Source organism: Bombina bombina, chromosome 5, assembly GCF_027579735.1.
Source record: "Bombina bombina isolate aBomBom1 chromosome 5, aBomBom1.pri, whole genome shotgun sequence".
NCBI classification, from domain to species: Eukaryota; Metazoa; Chordata; class Amphibia; order Anura; family Bombinatoridae; genus Bombina; species Bombina bombina.
The window spans coordinates 639,188,340-639,212,910 of record NC_069503.1 but is presented as its reverse complement, the minus strand read 5'-3'; the positions used below and the strand labels follow the sequence as shown (position 1 = coordinate 639,212,910).

The window sequence follows — 24,571 nt, the reverse complement described above, 5'->3', positions numbered from 1 at the left end:
GTTGTTTGTAGTAGGAAAGGGATTATCATGTGCTATGTGACAATAAGCAACATGCCAATCTAGTCTCAAATTCTGTTAAAGTGATATTGTACATTAAAATGTTCTGCCCTACACTATGTGCGGAATGATCAATTTTGCCTACCACTGTGTAGTAAAAGGACATAAAACTCAACATTTTATTTTCATGATTCATATAGATCATATAATTTGAAACAACTTTCCAATTTACTTTTATTTTCATAATTTTCTTGTTATCCTTTCTTGAAAAGCAGAGATGTAAGCTCAGGAGTGTGCACACGTCTGCAGCACTATATGGCAGCAGATTTGCAACAATGTAGTACATTAGCAAGAGCACTAGATGGCAGCACTATTTTCTTCATAAATGGAAAGAGTCCACAGCTGCATTCATTACTTTTGGGAATTCAAAATCTTCCCACCAGGAGGAGGCAAAGACACCCCAGTCAAAGGCTTAAATGCTCCTCCCACTTCCCTCATCCCCCAGTCATTCTTTGCCTTTCGTCCCAGGAGGTTGGCAGAGAAGTGTCAGAAGTTTTGATAGTCTCTTATGGAGGGTTCCGCATGGCCATATCTCTGGCGCTGGCATATCTGCACCTCCCGGGAGTGTGCTTCGATATTGTCCATGTTCCGTTAACTGGATTGCCTGGTCCAGTTCAGCCCTCCGGGGGAGCGTGTTCGTATTCTACTGAGGCACGTTTTGGCGTTGCTGGAGGAACCCACTCTTAATGGGTCTGGGGATTCTCAGTCTTAATCTTCGACTGACTTACTTGCATAGACATAAGTGGATAAAGTAATCTTTTTATAGTCTTTGTTATTTGTGTATCCTTTTTCAGTTCTGAGCTTGGAAGTCTCGGACCCCTGTTGGGCTGGTCCTGCAGGTCTGTCTGTTCTTCCTGGGCGATAACCTACAGGTTGCCTTATCTTTTATTTTAATCCGGTGAGGATGATTTTTATTTGGTCTAAAGCTCATGTTGTTGCATAAGGTTTCCTTTGGGAACTTTCTTCTCCGGAATTGTTTTTGAGGTCGCACTGTTTACTTTTACAAAAGTTTGTTCAAGAGTGAGGACGTACTAGTCCTATGTTCTGTCTGACTGTTCTTTATCCCTCCATCTCGGGGGAGACTCTATGTGGCCTTGACAGTGCTGGGGCCGTTGGTTTCAGGCTGTTCCTGACTGGGTACAAATCCTTCTGTCTTGAGGCCTAGTTTTGACATGTGGCGTCTTTTTATGTTCGGCTGGTCCGGTGAGGGCTCCTAGTTGTCACAATATGATTTGTGTGGTTTTTACAAGCTTCAAATAGCATCCTGGAAGGACTTGATGGTCCATGGTTGCTTAGGGGCATGGGGGATTGGTTCAGTCCTCATTCGCCTTTCAATCTAGTGGGCCGGGACTCCGTAGAGATCCGCTGCAACATGCTCAGTCGATTCCAATTTTTCCGGGAACTAGAGTGTTCTTTTACGTTGTGGGTTGGAGGCTTGGAGGATTTAGGTCCTTCATACGGTTTTGACTTTAATGGTATCTTTGGAAGTGTCCTTTTAGGACTTGTTCCTTTTAGAGGTTCTCTTCCTTTTGGTCGAGACTTTCTGTACTTCGTTTGGTTTTTCTGGCGGCTTTGGCCTCTTAATTAGGAAGTGAAGGCTGTGAGGCTCTGTCTTCCTTCGGGAGTTAGTCATCTCCATACCAGGGGACGGTAGGAGGTGTTGTCTCTTTTTCCAAGATTTTTGCTTAAAGGGACAGTCAAGGCCCAAAAAACTTTTATTTTTCAAATAGGGCATGTAATTTTAAACAACTTTCCAATTTACTTTTATCAACAATTTTGCTTTGTTCTCTTGGTATTCTAGTTGAGAGCAAACCTAGAAAGGCTCATATGATAATTTCTAAGCCCTTGAAGGCCGCCTCTAATCACATGCTTTTGTATTTGCTTTTCACAGCAGAGTAGTTCAGGTAAACCATATAGATAGCATTGTGATCACGCCCGTGAGTTGTGGCAGACACTGCACTAATTGGCTAAACTGCAAGTCAATAGATAATAACTAAAAGTCATGTGATTAGGGGCGGTCAGAAGATGCTTAGATACAAGATAGTCACAGCAGTAAAAAGTGTATTAATATAACAGTGTTGGTTATGCAAAACTGGGGAATGGGTAAAAAAGGGATTATCTATCTTTTTAAACAGCAAAAATTCTGGTGTTGACTGTCCCTTTAAGGGAGGTTTTTCTGCCTGGGTTCGGAATGCTTTGCATTTTTCTACCTTGGGTGTGGTCCTCTGGAACGTTAATCTGAAAGGATTATGGAGACTAGCCTTTCTTTTCTACTCTCTCTTTGGGTGTTCTCGTTCTCTTTTCCCTTAGTGTTGCCCTTGGGGCCTTTGGGCTCTAGAGAAATTGTGTGACTTTGTCGCGGCCTAGCACCTTGTTGGGGGGGTGTTGACCTCCGGCTAAGGGTGTTCTCTTCCCTTTGGGCTGGGAATTATGAGTGAGTTCTGTACCCATTCTCCGGGTTCCCCGGTTATCATCCCCTGTGAGGTCTGATTGCTTCAGATGGGGGTATCTTGTGTTCCCTGGGGGTTTCGTTCATTCTAAGATGATTCTGGGTCCAGGGTTCTTGTCTTGGATCCTTCTTGGATGTCTGGAGACTTATGATCCTGTGGACTGGTTCGGGACGACCCAGTTTTTTTTCAGGGACCCTATGTTGCGACATAGGGGCTAGCTCATTGGGCTTGCAAGCAGGAAGGCCAGAGTTCACATCTACATTCGGGTACTGGTTATAAGCTTAAGGCCTGACTTGTCCTTCGGACCGAGTGTGCTCCTCTTCTTGGGGAGTTTTTTCTCTGTTGGGTCAACAGTTGTGTCTGGATGATTTTTCATTTGGTCCGTGTTTTGATCATACTAAGGCTTCATGTCTTGTGGACATGTACGCTGTTTTTATCTGGGCCCTTCCCTTTTGAGGGGATACTTTGTCTACTTTATGAGCTGGGGTTTCCTCTCTCTGGAGGGTCATTTTCCTGCCCTGTATGTAGGAGGTTGGCTCTGTTCCACTTGTTGGAAATTGATCTCTCTACGAAGAGACTGTCTAAGAGAGTTGTGACAGGTCTTCCTACAGATCTATTGCACTTTTCTCTGTTCCAGGTCCTAGGTGTTCTCCGTGGGAGTGCCTTGTTTTGGAGGAGCGGATTGGGTTGGCACCCAAGCTTTGTTGGGGTGGATGAGCCCCCCCTTTTCTTTCCATTCCCTGGGGGCTTGTGGTTGGTGTCTTTCTGCCCCCCCCCCCATCTATCAGACATGTCTGTCGCTTGGGCTGGTCCAGTGTTGGAGCAGGATTTGAGATCTGTTGTTCTGCTAATTCGCCCTCGGAGCATTTGAGGTACGGTATGCCTCTTTGAGGTTTCTCCTTTCTCCACGTTCAAGATTTGTGGGAAGGACTGGTGGCTCTTAGATAGCCTGCAATGTTATCCGCTAGTTAGTGGATACTTAGCAATCTGAAGGATCCTATCTTCAGCTGCTTTCTACTTGGCCTGCAAGTATTTAAGTTTCAGAGTCATTTTTAGATAACTGCAGTGTGCAGTGTTTTTGCTTCAGGTGTTGTTCGTCAGACCTAACTGTTGTTGCACAAGGTTTCATTCGGAATATTTTGGTATTCTGAGCTACCTTTTTGCGACTTGGGGAGCTTCATCTTCAGTTGCTTTCTAGAGTGCGGTTGCACTGTGTTAGGGGAAGATCCTCTCTCTGTTTCAGACTCCCGGGATTATCCTGTGGTTTCTGTATTTCTGGGGTCTGGGCGTTGCCTCTCCTTATTTCTTTGAGACTGGTTGGATCTCTGTTAGCCTGACCCAGTTCTCCTTTTTTTTTTTTTTTTTTTTTCTTTAGGACTCGTTGTGCCTTTCTTAGGGTTTTTTTCTGGAGTTTCTTATGCTAGCTGGACAGCTAGCTCAGCATATAATGCACTGTGGCTACTGTGCACTGTAGCAAACCGCGGGTTGCAAGTTCGATCCCCGTCCATGTTTTTATGTGGGGTGGCCGTTATTTTTGTTCTGGCACTTTTTTCACCCTGATATTTCTTCTACTGTTCCTTGTTCCTCGGCAGAATGACTGGGGGATGAGGGAAGTGGGAGGAGTATTTAAGCCTTTGGCTGGGGTGTCTTTGCCTCCTCCTGGTGGCCAGGTTCTGAATTCCCAAAAGTAATGAATGCAGCTGTGGACTCTGCATCTGAAGAAAAGAAAATGATCAGGTAAGCATAATTTATGTTTTCCTGTCATGTAGTGCTTCAGGCATGTGCACAGTACCTATCTAGGTATCTCTTCAACAAAGAATAACATGAGAATGAAGCAAACTTGATACTAAAAGTACATTGGTTTTTTTAAAATTGTATTCTCTATCTGAATAATGACAGACATTTTTTTTTGTGTCCCTTTAAATTGTTTATAAATTGATACTTTACCCATATTTTACCTCTTGATATTACCAACCCAGTAAAGGGGGGTGTAAGACTGAGACCATTTTAAAAGGATGTTCCTGCAACAGCTTTGAATACAATGAACTCTTATCAGCTGCTTTCATGAGCACATTATCTCTTTTATAGTAGGTATCTGACAAACAATCTTCCGTACCTGTCAGGTTTCATAAATCTGACCTTTCAGTATAAATTACATTGTCAAATAGTCTGGCTTAGTGGAACATATTGCATTCATAGGAACATTCTATGCAACAATTACATTAGAGTTGGCAATTTTTGTATTACTGACCTTAGCAACAACTAAAAAAGAGGCTACACACTGAGGCAGAGTCCTGCTCAGGAGCCATAATCCTTGTAGCCCCCAAGCAGAATGCAGCTGTGTGACACTTGTACTTTTGGTTGGCTGTCAGGCTGTGTCCTGTTCAGGAGCTGCAATGTTTTTATGTGTTAGAGATCCTAAATAAAGCCACATGTAACATTTAATAATATTAAATTAAAAAAGAGCTGTTCTGTGTGTTTATCTGCAGTGGTTGATAATTGTATGTGAAACTCTGCACATGTTGCTCAGCCAATTAGAATAAAGTTAAACAAGCCAGCTGACACATTTTATTTATTTTTAAATGGGGGATTTTTGTGGATAGTCAATTTTTTTTTTCTCTCCAAAAGTCAGTTGGAAGGTCACAGCTTTGTGATTAGACTTCATCATGTTGTATTTAAAGCACCAAGAGATTCTAGGAAAATGATTTACAAGTTATGTGACTCAATGGTTGGCTTGATTTCTAATCTATTTTATTTACAGAAAGCAGATGTTCTTCAATAAAGGACCAATTACATTTGTAGATGTCTTTGTTATTGTCAAAGAATATGTTTTTATTTTGCCACATGATCACCCTTTACTTTTAAAAAGCCCAGTGCTATTTTCTTGGAAACGTAATACTGTTTTATAATAACAAAACATATCCAGTAGGAAGAAGTGTAAAGGTGATGCAACATGCAGAACCTAATGCTGTAGTAAGAGCTTTGGGCTTTGATATTGATCTGTGTCTGACTTTCCTTCCTCTGCAGCCAGTGGTTCAGTGTGATGAGCCAAGTTCATTCATCCACAGATCAGGAGATACGGGAGATGCACGATGAGCAAGCGAATCCTCAAAATGCTGTGGTGAGTGGAAATCTTTTTACTGGTTCTCTAGGACATTTTGTTACTGGCTGTTTTCTGCATTCCTATTAAGGGCTAGATTACAAGTGGAGCGCTAATTTATCACACGTTCCCGCAAGCGGGAGCATGATAAATACCCAGCCATTACAAGTGGCTGGTTATTGCTACCATTAGCGCTCAAAATGACCTCTGGTTATTTTTTTAAATGTCGCCCAATTGCCCCCCAAAATAACATGTGAGGTCCATTTTTAAAAAAAACAAAAAAAATGTAGTAACTTTAAAAAAAAAAACCTGCCCTAAGCAGTTTTTGGGGGCTAAAGTAGGCGGGTGCGGGGTGTTAGAAAAATAAAAACAGCACTGAAAAGTGCCTTTACATTGCGGTCTATGGGAACTGTGTGTCCCCAGTAAATATACATGTATATGCTTATATAAATATATATTTATGTGTATATACACATATTAACACCAAACATATCTAAGTATATATTCATATACATATGTATTTATATTTGCTGCCCATCGCTGCGTGACTTACCCCCTTTTTTGCACTAGGTTGTCATGCCGTGAGAATGAGGCTCCCATTGGAGCCTATGAAAACACGCTGTCGTTTATGACGTTTCGGGGGGGGGGTGGGGGATATCATGATATGAATACTGGGGTGACACCCCAAAACTTCATTTAAGACATGTTTATAAGAAATGAGTCCGGAGAGTGACGTTTTTGCAGAGAAGTGGATGATTTTTTTTGATGAGCGTCCTGGCCTAAATATTTTGTTTACTGTGAATGCTAGCACGTTCTAGACTATTGCTCTAGCGATAAAAACAATTACCTTAGACTTGTAATATGAGCACAAAAATGGAAGTGGTAAAGATTGCATTTCTGTGCTTCCCCACTTGACTACTGGTGTTACTTAATTGAAAAAAGTCACCATTGGAAACTCTATTTATTGCTTATGACAATATAAAAATAAAAGTCTACTGGGAGCTAGCTGAACTAATCAGGTGAGTCAATCACAAGAGACATATACGTGCAGCTACCAATCAGCAACTAGCTCCCAGTAGTGCATTGCTGCTCCTGGGCCCACCTAGGTATGCTTTTCAACAAAGGATACCAGGAGAATGAAGCAAACTATAGAATTACAATGGGAAGTTGTTTGAAATCTGAATCATGAAAAGAAAATGATTAGACGTTATTTCCATTTAAATGGATAATGTACAATGATTTTCATATAACTGCATGTAATAGACACTACTATAAAGAAGAATATTCACAGATACTGATCTAAAAGTCCAGTATAAAACCTTTTAAAAACGTACTTAGAAGCTCCCAGTTTAGCACTGTTGATGAGGTTAAGCTGGGACACCCAGTGAAAGGGGCTGGGAAAGCAGTAAGATCAGACACTCCCCCATTCCCTGCATATCAAAAGACAAATAAGTCTCCCGCTTGCTCCTGTTTATGTAAACACGCATGTGCATCTGACACTGTGGGGCTTGGTTAGGAGTCTGAAAATCAGCACATTGTTATTAAAAAACAAAAAAATTATAAAGTTACAAAAACACTCCCGGATAGGCTATATAAATAGATCATCTACAAAACATGTATGTAAAGAAAACTCTAATGTACAATGTCCCATTGAAATGCTAATGAATGTATTTCAGTTTTGAATACAAGCAATTTTGCAATAAAAGGTATCAGCAAGAAATCTCCTAAAAGTTATCGCTTTCCTATTGTAAAGAGAGCAGGAGGTTCTTTACTAAATAATATAATAATAACTTTGATCAGATTAATAAGAGTTATAAATACAGCTCTTGTGTACAAATAACACGGTTGTTACTTTAAATAATTATTTTGTAATCCAAACAAGAAATTTACCAAACCCTCACTGATACATTATTTCTCATTTGAGTGAGATATAAAGGATGAACATTGGAGAAATGTCAGTGAATTTTAGGTGTGCAATGAATGTTGCTTCTCATCATTTGATATCAAATATCAAAACTGTTACCATGTAATTTGTCTTTTCTTATAGGGCACTTTAGACGTTGGAATGATTGATTCAGTATGTGCATCTGATAACCCAGACAGGTAAGATTACTATTGCAAGATGCCAGGTATAGTCTTCTATCTGATTACAATTTGGATAAGCTAATCAGGGCTTGTTACTGAAGTAGATAAGGCAAGCCACAGCCATTATGTTAGCAAAAAACATCATTTAATAATAATAATAATCTCCACTAAAGCAAATGAAGGACACATATTTAGCAGGATCAGTCTTGCAAAGTCTGCCATTTGCACTTTTAGTTGTCAGAATGGGAAAACTCAAAATATTTACATTTAAAGGGACAGTATACTTGAATTTTTTAATTCTTTAATAAGATAAATAATCCCTTTACTACCCATTCCCCAGTTTTGCAAAACCAATAATGTTATTTTAACCTCTTAAGGACATATGACGGAATTTTTCCGTCATAAAACAATTGAGCAAACTGAAAGCTGTGTCCTTAAAGGGTTAATATACATTTTACCTCTGTGATTACCTTGTATCTAAGCCTCTGCAGATTCCCCCCCTTATCTCAGTGGTTTTTTTTTTTTTACAAACTTGCGAGTTCCTACATAACTCCACGGGACAGAGCACAATGTTATCTATATGGCACACGTAAACTAACACTTAAACGAGGCGCCGCTGATCTGCAAAGTGTTTTGCAATAATATTTACAGCCTCACCATGCTATTGACTCCTATGTCCCTTTAAAAATTAGTTCTTTTTTTTTTTTTTACACAAAAATATTTTGTTCTGAATTTCAGAAAACTTAAATTAAAATTACACAACAATCCTGCAACAAATATTATCTCTTGGAGTTTGTCAAAAGTAGCAACATGAGACCACAAACTGAAAAAACAGAAAAGCTTGGCATTTTTTCTGCATTCAGCTATAATAAACACATTATACTTTTTCACTGTAAAGCTAAGGTGAATGCAGTTTTAATACTTACTAAACTATTCTAATGCAAATAAATCTGAATTAAGGACAATCTAATGCAAAATGATCTGCCATGTGGAGTAAAGTACAGGTGAAACTCAAAAAATTTGAATATTGTGCAAAAGTTCATTTATTTCACTAATGCAACTTAAAAGGTGAAACTAATATAAGAGATAGACTCATTACATGCAAAGCAAGATAGTTCAAGCTGTGTTTTGTCATAATTGTGATGATTATGGCTTACAGCTCATGAAAACCCCAAATCCACAATCTCAGAAAATAAATTAGAATATTACATGCAATCAATAAAATAAGGATTGTACATAAAACAATATCGGACCTCTGAAAAGTATAAGCATGGATACTGTATGTACTCAGTACTTGGTTTGGGCCCTTTTGCAGCAATTACTGCCTCAATGCGGCGTGGCATGGAAGCTATGAGCCTGTGACACTGCTGAGGTGTTATGGAAGACCAGGATGCTTCAATAGCATCCTTCAGCTCTTCTGCATTGTTCATTCTCATCTCTCTCATCTTTCTCTTGGCAATGCCCCATAGATTCTCTATGGGGTTCAGGTCAGGTGAGTTTGCTGGCCAATCAAGCACAGTAATCCCAGGGGCATTGAACCAGGTTTTGGTGCTTTTGGAAGTGTGGGCAGGTGCCAAGTCCTGCTGGAAAATGAAGTCAGCATCCCCATAGAGGTCCTCTGCGGAAGGAAGCATGAAGTGCTCCAAAACTCCTGGTAGATGGCTGCGTTGACCCTGGACTTAATGAAGCACAGTGGACCAACACCAGCAGATGACATGGCTCCCCAAATCAACACAGACTGTGGAAACTTCACACTGGACTTCAAGCATCTTGCAGTGTGTGCCTCTCCATTCTTCCTCCATACTCTGGGTCCTTGGTTTCTAAATGAGATGCAAAATTTGCTCTCATCAGAAAAGAGGACTTTGGACCACTGAACAACAGGCCAGGTCTGTTTTTCTTTAGCCCAGGTAAGACTCTTCTGACGTTGTTTGTTGTTCAGGAGTGGCTTGACAAGAGAAATACGACATTTGAAGCCCATGTTCAGGATCCGTCTGTGTGTGGTGGCTCTTGATGCACTGACTCCAGCCTCAGTCCACTCCTTGTGAAAGTCCCCAACACTTTTGAATGGCCTTTTCCTGACAATCCTCTCCAGGCTGCGGTCATCCCTGCTGCTTGTGCACCTTTTTCTTCACCTTTTCCCATCCACATATCTTTCTATTAATGTGCTTTGATACAGCACTTTGGGAACATCCACCTTCTTTTGCAATTACCTTTTGAGGCTTTCCCTCCTTATGGAGGGTGTCAATGATGGTTTTCTGCACAACTGTCAGGTCAGCAGTCTTTCCCATGATTGTGATTCCTACTGAACCAGACTGAGAGACCATTTAAAGGCTCAGGAACCCTTTGCAGGTGTTATGGCTTAATTAGCTGATTAGAGTGTGACACTTTGAGCCTAGAATATTGCACCTTTTCACAATATTCTAATTTTCTGAGATTGTGGATTTGGGGTTTTCATAAACTGTAAGCCATAATCATCACAATTATGACAAATCACGGCTTGAACTATCTTGCTTTGCATGTAATGAGTCTATCTCATATATTAGTTTCACCTTTTAAATTGCATTAGTGAAATAAATTAACTTTTGCAAGATATTCTAATTTTTCGAGTTTCACCTGTATGTTGAAAAGAGCACAACATCATTTGTGCTTGATTTACAAAAAAGTGTTATCAGTACAGGGTGCTCACCTGCGAGATTCTACATTCCAGAGAGCTAATTCACTCTACATGGGAGGCAGCTTGCTGGGACCTCCAGGTTCAGTCCCCCTTTATAGAGATTTGAATGAGGTCTGCCCATCAGAGGATTAGTGTGATGAATTGATGCTCGGGAACTTCAGAAAATCAGATATCTATTATTTAAGCTTAAAGGTACAGCCAACACCAGAATTTTTGTTGCATAACCAACACAGTTATAATTATACACGTTTTACATCTGTGATTACCTTGTATCTAAGTCTCCGCAGACTGCCCCCTTATTTCAGTTCTTTTGACAGACTTACATTTTAGCCAAACAGTTCTCACTCCTCTGTAAATTCAAGTGCATGAGCTCAATGTTATCTACAGGTAGCCCTCAGTTTACGCCGGGGTTAGGTTCCAGAAGGAATGGTTGTAAATCGAAACCATTGTAAATTGAAACCCAGTTTATAATGTAAGTCAATGGGAAGTGAGGGAGATAGGTTCCAGGCCCCTCTCAAAATTGTCATAAGTAATACCTAATACATTATTTTTTTAGCTTTGAAATGAAGACTTTAAATGCTAAACAGCATTATAAACCTAATAAAATAATCACACAACACAGAATATATAATTAAACTAAGTTAAATGAACAAAAACATTTGCTAAACAGCATTATAAACCTAATAAAATAATCACACAACACAGACTTCACTTGCATTTTTCTGCAAACAGTTCTTTCTATGCATTCCAATCTGGACTGATTTATAGACAGGAAGATCTTGTTCCTTTGAAATCTGCTCGATAGCTCAGGTCTGGTTAAACTGATTAATTTCAGCTCGCTTGGCTTTGCTACAACACAAGCGGACAGGTCCACCTACTGGCTATTTTAATAAATGCACTGCTTCTCAATGCTTTTCAATAGCAGTCACATGACTGGAAAAAAAGGTTGTTATTCTGAAACGGTGTAAATTGAACCGTTGTAAAACGAGGGCCACCTGTATATGAAACACATGAACTAACGCCCTCTAGTGGTGAAAAACTGTCAAATGAAGAGGTAGCCTTCAAGGTCTAAGAAATTAGCATATGAACCTCCTAGTTTTAGCTTTCAACTAAGATTACCAAGAGAACAAAGCAAAATTGGTGATACAAGTAAATTGGAAAGTTGTTTAAAATTACATGCCCTTTTTGAACCATGAAAAAAAAATTTGGACTTGACTTTCCCTTTAATGAGGCACTGCCAGCTGCATTCTCACTGATCCACAGACTGTGAAATCTAACCCTGTAAGTACTGGATCTCGGTACAAAACTTCTTTTGCTGGAGGACAAAGTGTTCAAACTCAGATTAATATATAGATGACTCCTGAACTGAGATTGCAGTTCTTTGTGTGATGTTCGGTGCCAGTACATTACATGGGTCTTGTCCAGTGAAATAACACTGGGATAAAATTACAGAAATATGAGAGAAAACACAAACGGCTAGATTACAAGTAGCGCAATATGAGTTTTCCATGCGCGATGTGGTCTTTTCGCAATCAATTTCCGTTGCTCAGTCTTGAAAAATTGCAATTGCTTGTGCACAATAGCCTTTTACACAACAATTCTTTCTGCACTCGAAGTCAGCTGTAGTTAATGCTTTTCTGCAACAAAAAAGTTTAAAAAAACGCTTCAAAAATGCATTACAAGGTACAGTTACACTCATATTAACACTGCCCTAATAAAAATTATTAAAAAAAATATTGCACACAAAAGTTATAAGGGCTCAAAGATATGAGATATCGGGTGTTAGAAAAGAAAAGCAGACTCAGGGATTTTACATTGAGATACATACACATACATAGAGAAACATGGATTTATATGTTTAACTATGGAGATAATGAAAATATTTTACATTACAATCTTATGCATATTAAACAATATCGCAGATGTATTATTAATGTGATATTTGCATATAGATCTTGAGATATCTAGACATATAGAGATATTCATATGCATACCTCGCAATAAATAAATATATCAGTCCACATATCATCACATATGTAGAGAAATAAATTATTTTTTTTCTATTTGTCTTAAACATTGACTTCTATGGGGAATACGTGAACGAGCATGCGATATTGCGGTTTCTAATATGCGGCTTAATGAACGCTCAAAATAAGTTATTTTGCAAATTGTAATACCTGCGCAACCCCAAATGTAAAAAAGCCATAACGCGTGCTAACTTTTCAAAAATGATTTGCTGCGCGACTTGTAATCTTGCTCAAAGTGAAATGTGCAATGTGCCGTAACATACAGTAGTAACTGTGTTCAGGTAATATTCTATATGCTCCTTTTTAACAGAGGGCAGGGAATTAAACTTGTACTTGTATTGTACTTGTTCCTGACATTGGTACTTACAGTTGAGCTAAAATTCCTAAGATTAATACTTTCCACTTCTTTCAGTGACTGTTCATCTTTACAGTAAATATTGAAACTTGGTGGATCATTCCACTTATGTCAAGTAACAGTGGGTGTCTAGTGGAAAATAAGTAATCTGAGGACCTTTGGCTGTTATGCCAAAACAGTCTATGTTTACTTTACAGTTAATAGATTTTCCACTTTTTTTTTTTCTCCATTCAGACCAAATTCATTTGTAATTATCACGGCAAACCGTGTCCTTCACTGTAATGCTGATACCCCTGAAGAGATGCATCACTGGATCACCTTGCTGCAGAGATCAAAAGGCGACACCAGAGTGGAGGGACAAGAATTCATTGTTCGAGGTAACAAAAATATAGAAGTGCTTAAAACGTTGCAATTGTTTTATTGATCTGGATGGACATTTTGCATAAGATTCCAAATGACTTCCGTTGACAGTGTCTGCACCACACCATTGCTAGACCTGAATTGCACTAAAACAATTTATTGATAGTTACTTAAGAGTAGTGTTTGAGATGTTATGAGATCCAGCAATGTCATTTATATCAACCATTTGGTGGAGCACAATATTTAATAGTTCCACAATTTGATATCTTGTGTGGCTTTGAGGGAGCTCACAAAACCTTGTGTTTACTGTCTATTGTGTTTTAAATTCACTGTATAAGATTGTGGTTGGATTTCCATAGTGTTTTTTTCTTTGTTTCCCCCCCATTTGTTATTTTAAGATATGACAAAAAATACATATATATTTTTTTTGCTGGAACTGATTGCATTTTAGCACTATACTTATAGCACTTTACCTAACAGAGGGAGAATCATACATTTTAAATTATAATGGGATTGTGTGCAGTTATGGTTTTTGACCATATAGAAGTAAAGAGTTCAGTATTGTATTGCAGTTTGGAGTATTATCACCCAAATACCCATCCACAAAAATGTGAGCAGTGCATCTGCACATTCTATTGTAGAATATTTTATGGAAGAAATGTAGATTTAGACATAACATACAGTAAGTATATCTCATTTTACATATTCCATGAACTCTTGAAATTTCCTTATTTTTATTTTAAATGGATCTCTCTCTCTCTCTCTCTCTCTCTCTCTCTCTCTCTATATATATATATATATATATATATATATGTGTGTGTGTGTGTGTGTGTGTGTATATACCTATACCTGTATTGTATATCTATTCCTAGATATGTTTACCTATATATTCTATGGATTATTTAGAATATTTTACAGTATGTTTAATAATTTTAATAATTGTTAAAAATTTCTTTTAATATTTTATATGTAATTTCAGTAATGCGCCTTAAAATTGCCAAGTTTTTATGTACTCTAACCCGACCATGTTAAGATCTAAGTTGTGAAACCTGATGCGCAAAACGCATATTTTACATTCCTATGTTCTTCACGTAGAAAATAATGTACTTATTATTATATATATATTTCTATATATATATCTGATACTGTTCATGTTAAATACATATATATACCTATATATCTATAGGAAAATATATGCAGGTATAAGTATATATATATATATATATATATATATATATATATATATACAAACCGGCAAAGTGCACTCCGGATCCTAAATAAACAACTGCTTCGGGTGCTGGTAAAAACGAAGTATAGTAGAAAACAAGAAGCACTCCAGAAGACTTATCCATTAAATCACCTTTAATAGTACTATTAAAGGTGATTTAATGGATAAGACTTCTGGAGTGCTTCTTGTTTTCTCTCTCTCTCTCTCTCTCTCTCTCTATATATATATATATATATATATATATATATATATATATATATATATATATGTGTGTGTGTGTATTTAAGAATAAATAGAACATATTCTGCGACGTGAAGAACATTGGAATGTGAAATATTCATATTTCATTTCAGGTTTAGGGCTCCTGAAAAAATACGGTCGGGTTAGTACGGGAGTATGGGTGTTAGTTTTTTTTCCTATTTTTGCTATTTTTACTCTCCATTGACTTCTATGGGTTAACACTTGCGTGAAAACTTTTTACTTTCAATTTGTAATATGAGCGCAACTCGACACACACAAAAATCCTCCATCTACCGAACTTGACACACGAGCAGGAGCGTTAAATAGTGCTCCACTCAGAATCTAGCCCTTTATTTGCTCCTACATCCACTCCTGGAAATATATTCTATATATTTTCTACTAGCAATAAAAGCCATCATGAGATAAATGGTTTGTGACTGTGTATAATAACCAGCTGTCATGGACTCAAATTCATAACCTTTCACGTATATAAGGCACTTAAATAACCACTAACATTTTTCTACCCTTCATTTATCTATGTCAATGATCTCGCCAAGAAACATATGTATGCTGTGCTTGTACCAAACAAATACACTACATTTAAACCATCAATGTACTATATTCTATAATTAAGAGAATTTTGCCTCAAGCATAAAAATCAAGAATGATGTAATAGTATAAAGAAAGATGTTTCTTTAATACTTATATTTGTACACTAGTGGTTTGTCTGACTGACAGACTGACCCCAAAAAATGTTGTTTCCTATAATGGCCATAGAAGTAATTATTTTGAATGCGTAATAAAGACAAACAATTGTAGTTTGGAACATTTTATGTGATATTTATTTGTGATTGTATAAACTACATCATACAGATTTTTTTGCCCTCTGAGGTTCTTCACCCTCCCTAACTTCCATGACATTATAATTATTTAATCTCATGTCATAATAATAATAATAATAATAATAATAAAGTAACAATCACATTAGCATAATGCTGGTATTGCAGAGAAATGACTGCTGGCACACATCAGTTTGTGATTATTTTACTTATTTTCAAACCAAGGCCACAAACAAAGGAATTTCATAAAAAAAATGCAGCACTTCTGTTCAAACAGCTTTTAGGTTTTTTTTTTGTAACCAATATGGCAGCTTTACTCAGAACCATGTCATCTTTTGCTTTTTTCTTATTGGTCGATACTACCCCAAGCAACAGAAAGCTCCATAATGTACTTTAGTTATCAAAATGCATTAAAGATTACAAAAATGATTTCTGTAACTCCCTTTCATTGTGCTAGAAAGTGGGTTTGCTTAACTCAATATTCAGCTACTATTGAAAGCTATTTATCTATATGTCAGCCAGGTGGGTCTTTAAAGAGACACGGAACATCAAAATGTTTCTTTCATGATTCAGATTATTTTAAAATGTTTTTAATTTTACATTTGCAAGAGTACTAGATGGCAGCAGTGTTTGCTGCAATACACTGCTCCAAACACATACACAATACCTACCTAGGTATTCTATTCAACAGATAATACCATAAGAACAAAACAAAGTAGATAATAAAAGTAAATCAGAAACTTTTTAAAATTGTATCTGCTATCTAAATCATGAAAGAAAAATGTTTGGTTTCATGTCCCTTTAATAAACAAATTACTTAGCGATGTATTGCAGCCTCTTAGAATCTTGAAAGCTGTCGGTCACATTTCATCTGATGCACATGATAGACTTCTGTATTTGATCACTTTAAAGGTTGGTTACACAAGGAAGTGAAAAACAGTCCCAAGATGTCTTCATTAAAGCTGAAGAAACGCTGGTTTGTCCTAACACACAACTCGTTAGATTATTACAAGACCTCTGAGAAAAGTGCTATGAAGCTGGGTACCTTGGTGCTTAACAGTCTTTGCTCTGTGGTACAGCCTGAAGAGAAAATCTTTAAAGAAACGGGTAAGATGACATACTATAAACTGTATGAAATGCAGAATGTGTATAAACTATACAGTATATATGTACTACAGTATTTGTTAAAGATGTTTATATAATACAAGTCCTGTTCCATAGTTTTCTATGCTGCCAAGTAAACATTTAAAGGGACACTGTACCCAAAAAATTTCTTTTGTAATTCAGAAAGAGCATGCAATTTTAAGCAACTTTCTAATTTACTCCTATTATCAATTTTTCTTCATTCTCTTGCTATCATTATTTGAAAAAGGCATCTAAGCTTTTTTTTTGTTTCAGTACTCTGGACAGCAGTTTTTTATTGGTGGATGAATTTATCCACCAATCAGCAAGGACAACCCAGGTTGTTCACCAAAAATGGGTCGGCATCTAAACTTACATTCTTGCATTTCAAATAAAGATACCAAGAGAATGAAGAAAATTTGATAATAGGAGTAAATTAGAAAGTTGCTTAAAATTTCATGCTCAATCTGAATCACGAAAGAAATTTTTTGGGTACAGTGTCCCTTTAAGCATTGCAGTTAGAGTGAGAGACAAGAAAAGAAACCCAACAGCAAATAATGATATTGTAGTGTTTTATTCCCTTAATTAAAAAAATATTATGTGGGGCATTAACACACATTGGATTCATAGTCTGTTAATTAAATTAATAAATTGGATTTTGAATCTATAGTTTTCAATAATGATTTGTGTTTTTTTACTAAACTACAATTTAAAAAAAAATATATATATTATTAATATTAATAATAAAGGGACATACAGTGCTGGATTAGGAATAAAAAGCAGCACTGGAAATTTTTGAAAACCAGCCCTATTATCCGTTGAGTCTGTAGAATGCACCCGCCCCATTTTCCTCAAGTGGATTACTGGGACACAAATACCCCCAAAATATTTTTAAGAATTAAATTAAATGTTTGTAATACATTTTTTTAAAATACTAGATTGTTGTTATATAGGCTCCCTAGTACTCAATTGCTTCCATTACTCCCTTTCTAGTGTGAAAATGAGTGTGAAGACACCTGAAACAGTGTGTCACTCTGTCGCACAGATAAATGATCTAGGAAATAAAACTTACAAGAAAATACTTTGTGACCTTAATATGTATAGTTCAAAGGAGAAAAGAAGAGCTACAGCTGCATTGCTTCACCAGCAGCACCAAATTCTAGCTGGCCAACCCCTTCGCCCACCGGGAAATCTCCAAGTGTCCTGGTAGGCCAATCTGGCCTTGGGGCATGAAAGCCAAAATTCAACATTCATGGTTGAGCTACACTAGAATATGCGATGTTAGGACCCTTTTCAATTTACTTCTGTTATCAAATCTAATTTGTTATCTTAGTATCCTTTGTTGAAAAGCATATATAGGTAGGTTCAAGAGCAAGCAGTGCACTACTGGGAGATAGCTGGTGATTGAAGACTGCACACCTATGCCTCTTGTCAATGGCTCACCAGATGTGTTCAGTTTGCTCCCAGTAGGGCATTACTGCTCTTAAAGGCATACTAAACCCAATTTTTTTCTTTCATGATTCAGGTAGAGCATGAGATTTTAAGCATCTTTATAATTTACTCCTATTATCAATTTTTCTTTGTTCTCATGCTATCTTGATTTGAAAAAGCAGTACTGTAAGCTTTAGAGCCAGCCCATTTTTTGTTCAGCACCTGGGTAGCACTTGCTGATTTGTGGCTAAATGTAGCAAACCAATCAGCAAGCGCTACCCAGGTGCTGAACTAAAAATGGGCCGGCTCCTAACATTTCATTACTGCTTTTTCAAATCAAGATAACATGAGAACAAAGAAAAAATGATAATAGGAATAAATTAGAAAGTTGCTTAAAATTGCATGCTCTATCTGATTTATGAAAGAAATAAAATGGGGTTAGTATCCCTTTAAGCTGGCTTTAGCAATAAAGCAATAATCAAATTCTCTAACACATTAGATCATTTTGTTTTTGCACTTTTTTGTTCAGTTAAAGGGGCAAAGAACACAAAGACTTTTATTATTCAGATAGAGCATACAATTTTACATAACTTTCCAATTTACTTCTGTTGTAAATTTCGCTTCATTCTCTCGGTATCCTTTATTGAAGGAGCAGCAATGCACGACTGGGAGATAACTTAACATATCTGCAAGCCAATGACAAGAGGCATATATGTGCAGCCACCAATCAGCAGCTAACTCCCAGCTCCTGAGCCTTCCTTGGTATGGTTTTCAACAATGGATACAAAAAGAACGAAGCAAATTAGATAATAGAAGTAAATTGGAAAGTTGTTTAAAATTGTATGCTCTATCTGAATCATTAAAGAAAATTTTTGGGGTTTCATGTCCCTTTAAGTTCCTTTACTGTATATGTCTTGAACAGTGCCAATGTTTATGATATACTTTCAAACAATTGTAAGTGATGTTTTACCTTCTGCTAAAAGATGACCTACGTTTACCTTGTGCGCCCTATAGGCTACTGGAATGTGACTGTATTTGGCCGCAAGCACTGCTACCGTCTGTATACAAAACTGCTGAATGAGGCCACAAGATGGTCGAGCGCTATTCAGAATGTGATAGATACAAAAGCACCAATAGACACACCAACGCAACAGCTGATTCAGGACATAAAGGTAAACAGGAGTTTATCATTCTGCTACGTATAAATGTAGCGCTAATCTACATATCTATATTGATTTTGTGTATGACTGTTACAGGAAAACTGCCTGAACAATGAAGTCGTGGAGCAGATTTACAAGAGAAATCCAATTTTGCGTTATACTCATCACCCTTTACACTCACCTCTGTTACCGCTTCCCTATGGGGACATCAATTTAAACTGTAAGTGTGTCAGGTGTATTACCTTATAGTTAAACCGTTCTAAATACAATATTTTAAAACTGAATTACACAAAAAGCACAATTTTTGCAGTCTGACATATTTTTACAATTTATTTTAATGTGGAAACACAGTACAGAAATATTATGTGCTGATAACAGGTTCCCTATTTTTTTTATCAATTGTCATGTTGTTATTTGTATCAGAGAATCTGTGCGGTAGTATTTGCTGACTGCATACGTAACAAACAGATGTACCTGTGATGGTTATGTGAAAACAAGGAACAGTTGTGTTTGTACACCAGGTATTGAAGAGAAATTGTAAAATAACTTAAAAAGTAGATTTAAAAAATACTTTTTTTTTTAAACTTTGTTTATAAAATAAATGGACACTTTGGAATCTCCTCGACAGACACATCATTTTACAATTTTGCCCAGGAGAAGACAAAAAATATAGGAGTCAGAATTTGTAGCTATACATTTGCTTCCTTGAACGGAATGGATCTCAGAAGTGATTTACCCCACCAGAAATACACACTGGCAATCAGGGTGTTAAATCACTGTTGTATAATACATTTGCAGTGATCAAACCACTTACAAGCCTATAAAACACATTCTGCAGTTTTTAACCTCCTTTCTTGCTCAGTGCATGTGCAGTTATGCCAGTGATTTGCAACCTTTTTTTTGCCGTGGCACACTTTTTTACATTAAAAAATCCTGTGGCACACCACCATCCCAAAATTTTACAAATTCACACATTATATATATATATATATATATATAGAATAAAGTAGAAAGAAAGTTGCTAGCAGCGGTCTTAAAAGCAAAAAGTCTTTATTAGAACATCAATGGTAAAAAACACTCCAGGAGAGCCACAAATGCACACACAACATTTAGTCCGCTAACATGTTTCGGCCTGGGGCCGTAATCATAGCTACTAGACCTTGCACCTGCGTACCTTAAAAAGCACCAGGATCGCCCTGATAGGATAAAAACAAAGTTACACATTGTGTTGCTGTTTTAACTCTTTGAGTACTTTAACATAGAAATTCTATATATCAATTAGAAATTTTCTATTACATAGAACCTGTCACCATTCCATATCAAGTAAAAATGAACACAAGCATATAAGACAGAAAATAATTTGATGAAAACTAATTAGAAGGTCTTAAAAATTATTACATTATTACATAAGAGTATGCAGAGAATCGCATATATGCATACTACGTGGATTAACTGACAACCGGCCAAATTATTTAACCATTAAAATACAATACAATACAAAACAATACACTTTTATGAAGTCACTAGAACAATTTACATGACATTATATTTCGCTGTATATAACAGTTGAACCGTATTGATATAAATGGTGGCAAAAAAACGTTATAAAATCGTCAAAGGCTTAATATGTAATAAATGAATAGAAAATATTACCCATTCAGCCTCCTAATCATAATCTGTCAAATACTAGACTGGGGACATGCTAATATACTAAACTAATATACTAAACTAGAAGGAGAGGAAGCCTAATATTTATTTACATAACTTACTATATTAGTTTAATAATCTATTTTGTATTATATGGGCACCGCACAAATATTTATGGCATATATGTTAATACATTAATGAGAATGGATTCAAATGACATTAAACTTCCAATGCATTGGAATCTCTTATGGAAAATACAGTGATATGGCCAATAGATACCTAGCCCACCAGGGAAATGTGGACTAGGAAAAGCTCTATATTGTATGGAAGGGAATTGATAGAGACACAAAAACACAGTATTGTAGTATTGCAAAATTACAAAATTACAAAATAACAAAACTACAAAATTACTGGGTGGGAGGGGATTGAGTCAGTCGCCGCAGGAGAGGGAATGAGGACCCAGGGCTCAAAAAATCATTGCCAGTAATTAATTAGGTCATACTCAGAGTTCAGGCCAGTGGGCACACGTGTCTGGAGTCTGAAGATCCAAAACATTTCCCTCTTCTGCAGCAACCTATCCCTATCTCCTCCCCTAGGAGGACAGGTAACTCTTTCAATAGCCTGCCATTTCAATGTATTGACACTGCTACGATGATGTTTAGCAAAATGCTGCACCAAAGGTGTAGATGCCGTTCCTGCCTGTATGGTTGACAAATGATTTCGTATGCGGACCTTCACCTCTGTTGTGGTGAGCCCCACATACTGTAAATGACAGTTGGTACAACTGAGGACATAAACCACATATGTGGAGGTACACTTTAGACATGTTTGTATGGGGAACCTTTCACCTGTCACCTCAGACCTGATGTGATCAGCAGGGAGAACAAATTCACATACCCTACATTTATTGTGGCATTTGAAGATTCCCCTATGTGTAAGCCAGGAGCTCTGTCGTGTATCGGTTTTGGGCAAGACTGATGGTGACAACACATTGCCCAAAGTGCTAGTTTTTCTATAGGAGCACCGCAGACCTTGGGAGACACAATTCTCTAGTTTGTCATCCGCAGCAAGAAAGGAAAAATGTTTTTTCACTATTCTGCAAATGTCCTGGTATTCCTGACTATATTCTGTAACAAAGGTTACTCCTTTGTGTTGTCCCTCAGATGTACTATGAACATTACTAGTTGTGTCCAAAGTTTGCATCCTATCCAGCGCATCAACCTGATTTCTTGCTTTTTTTATAACATGGGAGGTATATCCCCTACTCTTAAGTCTGTTTGTCAACTCCTTTGATTGTTCTGCATATTTATAGGGTAATGTGCAATTGCGTTTAACCCTAGTAAATTGTCCCTTGGCTACCGCATAAGGTACATGCCTCGGGTGACAACTACTCGCATGGAGAAGAGTGTTCCCAGCAATGGGTTTCCTAAAAATCTCAGTAAGCACTTTTCCATCATCTGTACCTTTGATAGTGATGTCTAAAAAGTTTATTTCGCTTTCACTTAGTTTGTGGGTGAACTTAATACCAATATTATTGGAGTTCAGATACGCCACGAAGGATGTAAACTGCAGTGTACTTCCTTCCCATACAAGTAATAGATCGTCTATGAAACGAACATAAAAACAAATCAAATGTCTGTAGGGATTTCCATCTCCAAAGACGTGGGACAGCTCCCACCAACCCATAAAAAGGTTGGCATAGGAGGGGGCAAACTTGGCCCCCATAGCTGTCCCACGTCTTTGGAGATAGAATCTATCCTCAAATGAAAAATAGTTGTGAGTAAGCAAAAACTTGAGTACTCTAAGTATAAAGCACCGAAAATCCAAAGAAAAATCAGAGTAGCGCTCCAGAAAAAAACCAACTGCGGTTAGACCCTCTTCATGAGGGATCGAGGAGTACAATGCTACTACATCAATAGTAGCCCATTTATAACAGGCACTATTCCACTTTAGTTTGTCTAGAATCGTTATTACATCTTTTGTGTCCCGGATGTAACTATGTAAATTCTGTACAAGTGGTTGTAGGATACTATCAACCCATTGTGACACGTGTTCCAACAGTGAGTTGATGCCACTAACTATTGGACGACCCCTGACTTCTGTCAGGGATTTGTGGACTTTGGGTAAGTGATGGAAAATGGGCACAACTGGATGGTCAACTACCAAAAACTCAAAGGTTTTTTGGTCGTAGTGCCCATTCTCCAGCCCATCGTCCAAAATGTCCAATAGTTCCTTCTTAAATACCGTGGTAGGATCCCTATCTAGAGGGATATAGTCCTCAATGTTGGTAAGCTGGCGCAGTGCCTCATTTACATAGTCAGTCTTGTCCAAAACCACGACAGAGCCCCCCTTATCGGCTGTGCGTATAACAATATCTTTGTTCTCTTGGAGCTCCTTAAGGGCCGCTCTCTCAGACCTAGACAGGTTAGGAGTCTGGTAAACAGCTGAATCTTTAAGTTTAATCAAGTCACGTTCCACCCGTTTAAAGAAAGTCTCTAGGGTGGAACCCCTGTTGTGAATAGGGTAAAACTCTGATTTATTTTGAAAACCACTGACTGCATTAATACTCTGTTTATTGGTCAGTGATAATGAATCATGCGACAAGCTCTCCAAATTAATTAAATCACACGTTTCACCAAAATTAAGTCTACTTTGTTTAGGGGTATATGTAAGCTGTGCTGCCTGTGGATTAGGACTATCCCCTTGTGTAGAATGCTGGGATTCTGTGAAAAAATGTCTCTGAAGGGTCATATTGCGTATAAGTTTATTCACATCAAGGATAGTGTTAAATACATTGAAGTGATTAGTCGGAGCAAAATTCAGGCCGTGACTAAGAAGAGAGATTTGTGGGTCTGTTAAAGTAAATCCTGATAAATTAATCACATTATTTACATTAGTTATTTGTACTTCTTCCTTCCTCTCTGACCTCTCAACTGGTAGTGGTCTTGACCTGTTTGTCCTATCCCTGTACGCTGTGGGGGAAGACGAAAAACCTGCTCTATCTGGCGCTGATCATCATCAGATATACCTGTTTGTGAAACTGTTGTACTATTGTCAACATACTTAGTGGAAGAACCCTTAGGTTCAGCATGTTTATTCCTAGGTATCACCACTTGTAACTGATGCTGATCAGAGCCAGACGCCTCACTAGCTACTTGTAGCGATGAATTTTGTTGGGCTTTTTTAAGTATGCTTCGTGGTGGTTCATCACCACTTGAAGCCCCATTATCATCCCCTGATTCAAAGTCAGTGTCTGAATATGTCACTCTCTTAACCTCTGTATTGTGTATAGCCCCTTGATCATTGTTTGTGTTCCTATTCCTGCTACCATTTCGTCTATTTCTAGATCTGCCTCTAGATTGCCTTCTTGATTTGTTGTCTGCCCTTTTCCATATATATACAGAGTTACTATTGTAGTCTGTCTGGTCCCTTATGAACTTAGTTTGTTTTGTTTCAAGGACTGCTTTTTTCACCTGTGCAACTGTTATTTTAAGAATACCATCAAATTTGGCAAAGCTGGTTTCTAACTGTCTTGAATTCATTTCTGTCTGTAGAAGCCCTATCTCTCCTCTAATGGCCTTCAGAAGATTAGACTTATATGAAATTAATAACAGCATTAGGCGTGCAGAACAGTCAGACAAAATATCATTCCATGTACTAATAAATTCTACATCAGTAACATCAAATGTGGGAAATTTATTCAATCTCAAACCACGTGGTATAATCTTTAATTTGATGTATGTTTCCAAAGTCCAAATGTCCCACTGTAATTTGTGTTCCCTTATTAAGAGCTTTT

General features: G+C 37.5%; 1 protein-coding gene across 1 annotated transcript in view; it reads left to right on the top strand.

Annotated features, from left to right (window-relative positions):
- The window catches only part of MYO10 (myosin X), a 457,205-nt gene that overhangs the window by 402,954 nt on the left and 29,680 nt on the right, over nt 1-24,571 (top strand). Inside the window, 6 exon segments of the mRNA XM_053715822.1 lie at nt 5,535-5,628; nt 7,655-7,710; nt 12,983-13,125; nt 16,328-16,522; nt 18,983-19,140; nt 19,225-19,348. Coding sequence (XP_053571797.1) covers nt 5,535-5,628; nt 7,655-7,710; nt 12,983-13,125; nt 16,328-16,522; nt 18,983-19,140; nt 19,225-19,348 — 770 coding nt within the window.